Source organism: Drosophila miranda, chromosome 2 (assembly GCF_003369915.1).
Source record: "Drosophila miranda strain MSH22 chromosome 2, D.miranda_PacBio2.1, whole genome shotgun sequence".
Lineage (NCBI taxonomy): Eukaryota > Metazoa > Arthropoda > Insecta > Diptera > Drosophilidae > Drosophila > Drosophila miranda.
Window position 1 is genome coordinate 12,557,833 of NC_046675.1, and position 10,491 is coordinate 12,568,323.

General features: G+C 40.5%; 2 protein-coding genes across 3 annotated transcripts; both read left to right on the plus strand.

Annotated features, from left to right (window-relative positions):
* The first annotated feature begins 3,019 nt into the window (after nt 1-3,019).
* On the plus strand, nt 3,020-6,011 carry LOC108157668. 2 transcript variants are annotated; one of them, XM_017289830.2, is made up of 4 exons: nt 3,020-3,168; nt 3,473-4,007; nt 4,067-4,358; nt 4,420-6,011. In XM_017289830.2, the coding sequence occupies exons 1-4, from the start codon at nt 3,129-3,131 to the stop codon at nt 5,599-5,601; spliced, it is 2,049 nt and encodes a 682-aa protein (XP_017145319.1). In that variant the 5' UTR covers nt 3,020-3,128; the 3' UTR covers nt 5,602-6,011. The 2 variants fall into 2 exon arrangements, with proteins under 2 accessions (XP_017145319.1, XP_017145318.1); XM_017289829.2 differs by lacking the exon at nt 3,020-3,168 and having other exon boundaries at nt 3,320-4,007.
* Nucleotides 6,012-6,541: 530 nt separating this feature from the next.
* LOC108154317 (homeobox protein EMX2) lies at nt 6,542-7,892 on the plus strand. Its single transcript, XM_017284576.2, has one exon. The coding sequence runs from the start codon at nt 7,040-7,042 to the stop codon at nt 7,574-7,576; it is 537 nt and encodes a 178-aa protein (XP_017140065.1). The 5' UTR covers nt 6,542-7,039; the 3' UTR covers nt 7,577-7,892.
* The last annotated feature ends 2,599 nt before the right edge of the window (nt 7,893-10,491 follow it).

The window sequence follows — 10,491 nt, forward strand, 5'->3', positions numbered from 1 at the left end:
ATAGCAACTTATAGAAGAAGTTGTATAGAAGATGGAAGCTAGTCTGTTCCTTCTGTAGCTTCCTATAAGCTAATCCAATGCTAATCTGAAATTGATAGTTTAATTGATACTTTGGGTACCCCTCGGGGCCGCAAAACTCGTTTCGTTTCGATTCGGTAACCTGGTAGATTTGGTCATTGGTCATGATTGTGCCTATTTCATTTTCGCGAATCTTCAAAATTGTGTATGCCACAGCGAAAGTTATTATAGTTATTATAGAGTCTGCGAACTAGCTTCAAACGGACGTACTGACATGGCTTTATCGACTCAGCTATTGATGCTGATCAAGAATATATATACTTTATGGGGTCCGAAACGTTTCCTTCTGGGAGTTATACACACCCACATTCCCCACACATCGAATATACCCCTATACTCTTCTTGAGTATCGGGTATAAAAATACTGTAACCAAGTAGAGGGTAGGGATACGGAGTGGATGCGTTGTATATTTGTATGAGACGGGTACGATAATGGGAATGGAATGGAAAAAAGGCTCCTTAGTTGTTTTAAGTAGCGGCTTCGGTAATTTTTTTACTATTTATGAAGAAATTCGTGCATAATTGTAGGCTCAGGACATTTTGACGGGTCAATTGATTTAGATAGGAAAGAATCAGGGAGGAGAATCTTAAAGTCTAAGATGTTGAGCTTATGTATTATCTACTCCCAAAAGAGATCTCGGTCCGGGGGCAGAAGCGTCGGCAGCGTCGGACGGAGTAGGAACAGTCAGGACACCACCAGCAACAAACACACCCACACTGGGAGCCCTCCAAGCAGGTGATCCATTCGATTTGGGTTGCTAGAGGTTATTTTTGTTGTTGTTATGGAAAATTTTCCGTTTAGGCGATTCGCTCAAGAGGCTAGGATCTTCTCGTTGAGGGCGACAAACTGTTTCCGGAAATCCAGAAAACCGGTTCGAGTTAATCTCATAAAAGTGCGCATTTCGGCACCAATCTCCCGGCAAGCCAAACATGACCAAGACAGACCCATAATTTTGAGATAAGATCGTTTACGCGACCGAAATTCCCCCAAATTGTATGTATTCAAATTTTTCGCATATCCAGCTGCTGGGGAATGAATCGCCGATACTGTTGCTACCGAATTCACATTCTTTTGCACTGCAAATAATAGCCATTTTTGACAGCAAATAAACGAAGAATTCAAAAAGCGCATAGTGGGAGAGAGCACAAGCATTATGGGAGAGCCGGCAGCAGAGCGAGCGCGAAAATCAGCAGCAGCGGCAATATTCCAAGGCAGACGATCCAGCGAAGTGACGGAAACGAACAGTGAACTCCCAAAGCCAGAGACATCGAAAGAATAGTCCAAAAAGAAGAATGCAATCTAGAGAGAGTGCGAGCAAGAGTGCGAGCAGCAGACCCGCTCATGATAAAATTATAATTATATGTACATATAATTATTATACAGTTTCATCATGGGCTCGCTTATGCTTTTTAGAGAGTGTGTTGGCTCGAGGACAGTACACACAGATGATGTATGATCCACAGCAGAATGGATAAGAGCAAAAACAATTTTCTTGCCCAAGTCTGTTTTCATGTTCAGAATCATATACATATTTATACATATTACAGTCGAACGTCTCTGTTACGAACTTCCGTACTACGAAGATTTCTCTATATATGTATGTATATCGAACTTAATTTCAGAACACTTCAATTTCCACCAATTTTCAGTACGTTGTGATGTCCGTATAAAGATTTTCCTTCTAGCAAATATATCTTTATTGTGATTTTTTTCTAAGCCCGTAAGTCGTTTGCCCATGCGTTTTCGAAGTGATAGAATTGATTGATAGCAAGCAAAGTGTCGAAGAACGCCAAAGAATTCGCTGTAGCATAGGGGTACTTAGAGTTTTAGGCAAGTGTAGGAGAGTTGAAAAAATTACAAAATATTTGCTTAAAGGTTTTATTAAGAAGGAAAAGTGGAACAATCAAATGAAGACAAAAAATTACGAATTATTTGACAGCAAAATAAACGAATGGACTTTGACTGTAAATCAATACAAATCACTGGTGATTAACACAATTAATGTTCAACAATGAGTTTGTAGATGTGAAAGATAATTTGTAATTTATGTAAAGGCAGAAAAAACAGGCTCAAGCAAGAGAAAGATCAAGAGTCTCCATACTTTATATAACCTGGAAGTTTGGACTATGTATATAAACAATATAGTTTGAATTCAATAAATTTATTTGCCACCAATCATTTTTATAGTAGCTAGAGCAGAGTCTGACATTTTAATATTAAATTTGAAAATATAGACCAATTGATTTGAACAGAGAGAGCACTTATGTACATCTAGAAATTAATATCAAATTTTATTTATTTTTTTTATATCAAAAACAAATTTTTGTTCATATTTAAATTCAATATTTTTCTACATAGATTAAAACTTTATATTTCTTACAATTTTAATATATGATATTTTTTCAAAGTGTTTTTTAACTATGAAAATAGTTAAATATTTCAGTCAATGTAAATTCTAAATTCATAAAAATGTAATTTTTTTCTGAGTGTATGTAGGGGTCCGACCTTAACAAAATCTTTCTGAGTTATGTGAAAACCTGTTGTACTGTATGTATGTATGTATGAATATGTACTTACATTATGTAAGCGCTTGAATATACATACATATCTATTATCGTAACCTTGGGCTGGGATGGGAGATGTATCTTTCTTTGCGTTGAAAACAATTTTTTTAGAATTAACAAAGCAATTAAATTTTTGACCAAAAACCTATTCGATCTGTAAGTTCAAGGTAATTATGTGATGAAAGCTAACTTTATTTTTGATACATGAAATCTGTAAAAAATTACTAATACTATAAAAAAACTAAGAGTATATGAAACTATATTGGATATTTTGATTATGACCTTTTTTAAATGGTTTCCAAGGAATAGGGTGATGATTGTACATATGTATGATAGAACAGATAGGCAGTGTGATCTAGTCATGATCGACTCTCCTCTCGCGTCTCACCTTATTATCAAAATTAAGACCTGGCGTAAAAATGAGAATATTCTCAAAAACATTCCATTCTGTGCCTGAATCTGTCTTTATACATAGTTAGACTAAAATGTTCCGCTTGGGTAGAAATTGCATTTACGAGTATGTATGTAAGTATTGATCCTTAATTTGTATGAGTACGGTTTTAAATCGAGAGAGAATCAGAGAGAGAGAGAGGAATGCACGGTCGTAGTGCCAATGGTTTCTATGTTGCTGTCAAAGCTATAGTACTTTTATGCCTCTCTGGTATCGGCTCCCACTATTTCATATTTTTTTTAACGGAAATGTGTTGATAAGGGCGAGGCGAGGGCATGTTAAAAACTAAATACCAACTAATTCCGACTGACGACGAGCATTCGCTCAAGGAAAAAAGCTCTGCACCATGGATACTGCAGTTTGGCCTTATATTTGTAGGGCTCGTGACTCTGGCTTTGTACACTTGGAGTCCTGGAATAGTTCAGTTGGAGGCCAGTACTTTGGGTACTCCGACAGCGGTTGAGGCGTTCATCAATTTGGAGGCGGTTTCTGTAAGCTCTGTTTTTGAACAGTCTACCACGGACAATGAATACTCAAAAACGGCCAGCGAATCCTCAACCACGGGCAATGAATACTCAACCACGGATAATGGACAGTCAACCACGAACATAGTCTATGACCAATCGACGGCAAGGACCACTGAAGCATTACAGCCGGAGACAAAAAGAATAAAGTTCTTTGTGAATACCCCTCAGTGTCAAATGCCATATCTTAACCCCTTCTCCAGAAATATCCTAAAAATATACCACAGGAAACGCTATGTAGTGTGTGATAAGGACCCGGACATGCTTAAAGTCATCTACAATGAAAAAGATCAGACCTACAAACTGCACAGAAACGATCCCAATTCTACATGTTGCTACAAGCAGATCTTAAGAGCAGGAGTTCGGACAACAGCTGACTCCAAGTACAAGTAAGTGCTTCCATACATAATTATGCATCCGAAGGAGGCTTTCTGCATCATTTCTGCAGGTTGCTGTCGTGCGTTACGTTCCCCCAGGATTTTGTGGTACCTCCAGACGTAGAGGCAGTGATAACTGAATGCCGTCGACCTAACAGTTCGAAAGTCTTGCAAAAGGATGGCTTCAGTTTCGTGCATCCACAGAAGCCACACCCAATGCCTTCATCATCTCCTAAGAAAAGGCCCAGCGTCCTGCTCTGGGGTATCGATTCGCTTTCACGTATGAACTTTGAGCTAACCATGCCCTTGACGTTCAAGTATTTTCGGGAACAGCCTTGGTACGAGCTGCAGGGTTATAATAAGGTTGTAAAGTGCAGTATAGTATTACAGATTAATTGATTAATGGATCGTTTCTGTTGTGTAGATGGGCGACAATACCTTTCCTAATCTAATGGCAATTCTCACGGGCTTCAATCAAACCCGATCATATTCAAAGTGTCGACCAACCGCAGTGGGTGGCCTGGATGCCTGTCCCATGATCTGGAAGAGATTTAAGGAGGAAGGCTATGCGACCGCCTACGCCGAGGACTGGGCGAGTATTTCGACATTCGAATATCTAAAGAAGGGCTTTCGCACGCGTCCCACGGACGTGTATGGACGCCCTCTGGTCCTGGCCCTGGAGAAGGAACTGAAGAAAAAGTATATAAAGGAAATTCCATACTGTTTGGGACGAAAGTCTTCCGCTGAGTATATCTACGACCTGGCCGAGCAGTTTACAGAGGTTCACAAGAATCGTAGTTTCTTTGGCATGTTCTGGACCAACTCCTTTAGCCACAACGACTTTTCCTTGCTATCGGCCATGGATGCCAGGATGGTCCAGTATATGCGAACCCTGGACCACAATGGGATCATGCAGAACACCATCATTATCTTCTTCAGCGATCATGGCACCCGATTCGGGTTGCTGCGTAAATTAGCGAGCGGTTTTCTAGAGGAGCGGCTACCGGTTATTTATATACGTCTCCCGAAATGGATTCGGGACAAGTATCCGCAGTTTCTGGACAACTTGAAGGCAAACAAGAACCGGCTGACTTCACCCTACGATATCCATGCCACACTCAAGCACATCTTGGAGCTGGACACACCCGCGGAACAGTTGCCCCGACCAGAGGGCTGTCCAACCTGTCACAGCGTCTTCCAAGCGGTATCCTTGTCCAGAAACTGTTCCCTCGCAGGCATCGACGACCATTGGTGCGGCTGTGGCGGCTTCACGGAGGTTTCTCCCACAGATCAAATGGCCAAGACGATAGCTGAACAGCTAGTGGAGGCCATAAATCAATTTCTGATCTCCCTGAAAGGCACGCAGAAGTGTCGTCATCTGAAGCTTGACAAAATAATGTCCGTTCATAGGAAGGGTAAATCATCTGTCTATTTGATCCAGCTATCTATTTCACCTGGCGGCGGTTTCCTCGAGGCCTCTGCCGACTGGAACCCCAAGACCCAAAAAATATCCACTAGTGTGCCCAGCATCAGTCGATTGGACTCGTATGGGACACAGTCGCGGTGCGTTGAGGTGAAAGAAGCAAAGAAGTTCTGTGTCTGTTAAGCATAATCGGCTGCGATCAGCCCCGGATAACCGCAGGACCACAGCACAAAAAAGGAACCACCGTTTTGTATCTGTTTGGCATCTCGTGGCTATTGTTCCGGTCTCTCAGAGCCACCACGTTTGAGTGCGGATGGAGTCCATCGTTAGGGACGATCTTCTTGTGTATGGTTTTGGTATCTGCCAACTGTTTCCGCAACTAATTTCAGGGTCGTGATTGTGCAAAGAGCAAATTAGTTGACAATTACATGACAATTGGCAGATACTATTCTCGGATAATTGCCCAAGCAGTTGTCTCTTTTCAATTACCAATATCAGATTTTAGGGAAGATGCAAAAACTAATTATTTCTAATCGTAAATCTTAATACATTTTTTAATTTTCTTTCAAACTTAACAATAAATCAATAGGTAAAATAACCCATCCAATATTTATAAGCCCCACTATAGCAACCTATAGAAGATGCGTTATAGAATCAACCTAAACAAGATAGATAGAAGAGAGTCTGTTCCTTGTGTAGCTTCCCATAAGCTAACTATCCAATGCTAATCTGAAATGAATAGTGTAATTGATACTTTCCATACCCCTTGGGGCCTCAAAACTCGTTTCCTGAGTGCAACTGTTGTGAAAACAAATTTACGAGTCAATCAAAACATACACGCATCAAAATATATCAGGCTCAACTTGTTTTCTTATCGAAAAGGACTGGATTGGTTGGGATGGTATGGAAAGACAAGAAAAACATGGCAGCCGGATGAGTTCATTAGGGGCTGGGTGGTTGATTCTGCCTCAACCTCAAATGATAACCACAAAAACGATGAAAACGATTCTTGACAACCGAAGGATGGATACTCTCTTCTCAAGCGTTCTGGGTTCAGTTGTTTAATCGGAATTAAATATATTATTAATATATAATAATAATGCTCAAGGGATACTGATATCTGTCAATATACTGTCAACGAAAAGGTTTTAAATTATTATTATGTGTTTTAATAGCCAAATTATGTCTTTTCGAATGAGAAACCCTGCGTTGCAGTCGATATCTTTATGATCATCACATACTCTTTGGTTAGGGTAAAAAAATACAAGTATTAACAACAAGCAGAAGCTGAAACACAATTTAATTTTTTCAAACATTTGATAGGGAACGGATATAATCTTGCTGTCTGATAAGGGTAATATTAATCGGTGGCACACCGCTACCTGGAAAGCGGAAGAGGACAAGGGCAACGCCTATTAAACGCCTCGCTGCTTTCAAATGAGATTGGCATTGGGCCTGACTCGTCCTGGCGCATCCTAACGGCAGAGGGAGATAGCCATAGTGCTGTCTGTTTCGGGCAAATGGCGGCGATGCCTTCGAGTGGGCTGTCCTTAAATAGCGCAAGGATGCGCACCTAACTCAACAGTAGCAATTCGACCAGCCCAGCAGCAGGATCGCCAGGATGAGTGAATTCAGCATCGATTACATATTGAACCGCGCTGGCGACAGATACATCGGCACCAATGCCTCCGTCGGTGTCCTGCAACGAATCCGCGCCAGCATTCCATTTCACCCGTACGCGCATCCCGGATACAAGGAGCAGCGTGGATCGCCCCCGGCTGTGGTGGCTCTTGAGGAGGGACATCTACCCATGTACGACTGGCTGCAGTACACCCGCTACCATCCGCCCAAGCTGCCACGTGCCCTGCGGCAGAATGGACCCGCCAAACGTACGCCTGGACGCCTGCCCCGGATCCCCTTCACTCCCGCCCAGCTCCAGGCTCTGGAGAGTGCGTACAAGGAGTCGAACTATCTGAGTGCCGAGGATGCCAACAAGCTGGCCGAATCCCTGGACCTGACCAACACCCGCGTGAAGATCTGGTTCCAGAACCGGCGCGCCCGCGAACGACGCGAAAAACGCGACAAGGATGAGAGCTGCGACTCCACCTTCTCTTCGAATGCCTCCAGTCCGGAACCGGACATGCTTGTCATTGTTTAATGGGAGATATGGTGGAGCACCGCTCACGTTATGGCTGTTACTGGTGTACCTTGTGGATGGACTCTCAGACGAGTACACTTATTATTGAATTGAAACTCATTGTTGTACAAATAAATCTAAATAGTTATACAGACAATATTTCATTATATTATTTAAGTAAAGTAAGTTAAATTATATTATAAATAAATTAAATAACAATTACCCTAAATTTTTGAGAGTTCTTTATTCGCGAGATAAAAATGATTGCGATCTTAATTGAAATTTGGAAAATGAATTCCAGAGTTAATGAAATTTGTTGCTTAAATGTGACTATGATATCTAAAGAAGTTGTATTCAAAATTAAGCAGTAAAGTTTTCTAATTTTTGTAGTTTACAAAATCTTATCGCAGTAAAGCGAAATATGATATTGGCAAAAACTATCTACTGTACACTTTATTTCTAAAAAAGTGTTTTGTCTGTCGACATAACAACATACAATATTTCTGTCTGTTCTCCTTCTGTAAGTTCGTCTGAAAAATATTCTAAAATAGTATTTAACTTCGAACGGTTGGAGCCTTATTTAAGAAAGCTTCCAGAAAAATGATCTGCAAGGTTCTAAAGGTTCGTTCCCGGAAGCTGAGTTTTCCTTTTTATAGGATATTTTATATTTACTTTTTCACTGTATTTATTGAGAGAACAGAACATAACTTTACAAGTAGAAAAAAAAGGAATGAAACTACATAGAATGAAAAGGATATTGTTGAACTAAGTTATTGATAAAATCTTTGAATAAGCATCTTTTATTATTAAAATACTTTGCTTATAATAACATTAAACAGATAACGAAAGTTTGTTAATTTTTCTACAATAGAAACCAGTAGTTATAGCATACATATGAGCATCCCGATAACAATAAAAAATGTTCCCCTACAATGGATTAGTCTTGGCTTTCATGCATGTAATACATTTTTAACTTTCATCTGCATTAGAAATTCAATCAATTATGTATGTATAGTTCTCCCCACATATGAAACACCATCTCATATCAGTTTCACCTGATGCAAATCCAATTTGGATAAAGTAATTCAATATTTCATGGCGGAAAATGGTTGACTTTGTTCATTTTGCTTCCCACAAAACCAGGCATCACATTCGAATAATGGGATCAAACAAGACCGCCCCATACAGAGATACCTTCAAGGCCATATGGGAAAATATTTGAAAATGTTGAATGAAAATGAGGAAATTCGCGTGCCGGAAAAACAGCAAACGCTGAGATAGAGTCGGGAATGGTGGAGGAGGAGGGCAGGCTAAGCCGATTTCGTAATTGTTGCTGTTGTTTTTATGGTCAAGTATAATTTGTTTTTCCGCAACCTTTGTTTGCAAAACATGCAAAAATATCAGATTACAAAGCGGCAGTTCCTCCTGAGAAGATGACGGAACCATTTTCCGACGGAGAGTGGGGGACAATGTTTCAGGATGCGTTTTCCAAGTGTATGTAGAATTTGTATTTGTGCCACAGAGCCTGGCAAATGAGTTTACGCAAATCCCAGGGATGTCTGCACCTAATCCTCCATCTAATCCGATCATATGAGTACGAAAGGGCCAAAGGATCTTGACCAAAGTGGAGAACAGGAAGAGCGGATCGCGTGCGCCATTTACTTATCTCAAATGAGCATCGAAAGGTGATCTGCAGCAAAGGGTTGGCCATGGATACTGAAATTGAGAATATCAAATGTCGCATACGATCAATCAGCAGCACATGTCCACATATTTATCAGGGAACAGACCGCCGTCTCTTGGAAACTTTCCACATCAGACCCTAGCCATTCTCCGTCAGAGACAGAGACCGAGCACTCGAAGGATCAGCTGGAACAATTTAAGCCACACTCATTAGTTGCAGATAATTCGAGTAAATTTGTGAAATCGGCTTATGATTTGCATTCAATTCAATTCAGTGAAGGAATGTTTATGTTACTAATCTAGTCCTGTTTGACAAACAATGCGGCAATATTTATTCTAATGGCGTAGAATAACACAGCAAATGTCCCCGGCGGTCGCTCCTTGTCCCATTCTTAGGGCCGGACAAAGGCCAGGCGCAGGCGCATGCGCAAATACTCGTAGAATGGAAAAACTGGGTCAAGACGGGCGCGGGATGGACTAAACGGACGGGGATTAACGTAATTCCCATTTTTACGTAGATTGAAGTAAGCGCGGTGCGCTGGCTTAGCAGGCGTCAGACAGACTGCCCTTTTTTGATCTTTTGTGTAATTTGGAGATGCAGAAATGAAAACTTGCCTCTGCTTTTCAAATTTAAATTTAAAGAATTTCTGCCAACAGACTGTTGTTCATTTGCATTTAACAGAACTGACATGGGGCCTAACAGCACCCAGCGCCCTCTAGCTGTAGTTGACAGCACCGCTTGGCCAGTAGGGTTGCCAAGGCGGCATATTTACGGTACATCGGTATGTAATGGGATATTTTATCAACTTCTTTAATCTATTAAATTTCATTTGCAAAGGTAAATCCAATAAAAGCAAGTGTTTAAAATAAGCCAGTTAATTAGAAAATTGATTCATTAATTGAATAAAATTATGTGGGCATATCTAAATGTTCTATCTAGCTCATAATATTTGACGGAACATCAAAATTAAGCATTATGGTTTCCAATCCTGGACGGAGAACGATTAGCCCATTGTAGACCAAGGGGGTATTGTAATATACCACCGAAGATATTGAACATTTTTAGTTTTAGTTCAGGTGAAAGATATCTTTTTTCGTGTTCAGAGAAATGATGGCATAGATTGCTCTATAATCAGTAATGTTTTCCGCCATTTACCCTAAGTCGTTGAACAGTTTAAATACAAGAGGCTTAAGTGGGCTAAGTTCGTTTCTTCATCGGTATATTTTTGGTATATTTTGCAAATGGGACGGTA

Excerpts from the sequence above, each read along its gene's own strand:
- LOC108154317 (XM_017284576.2), top strand. The coding sequence starts at position 7,040 with ATGAGTGAATTCAGCATCGATTACATATTGAACCGCGCTGGCGACAGA.
- LOC108157668 (XM_017289829.2), top strand. The coding sequence starts at position 3,370 with ATGTTAAAAACTAAATACCAACTAATTCCGACTGACGACGAGCATTCG. Across the intron at positions 4,008-4,066 it reads ACAGCTGACTCCAAGTACAA|GTTGCTGTCGTGCGTTACGT; the intron begins GTAAGTGCTTCC and ends TCATTTCTGCAG. Across the intron at positions 4,359-4,419 it reads AGCTGCAGGGTTATAATAAG|ATGGGCGACAATACCTTTCC; the intron begins GTTGTAAAGTGC and ends TCTGTTGTGTAG.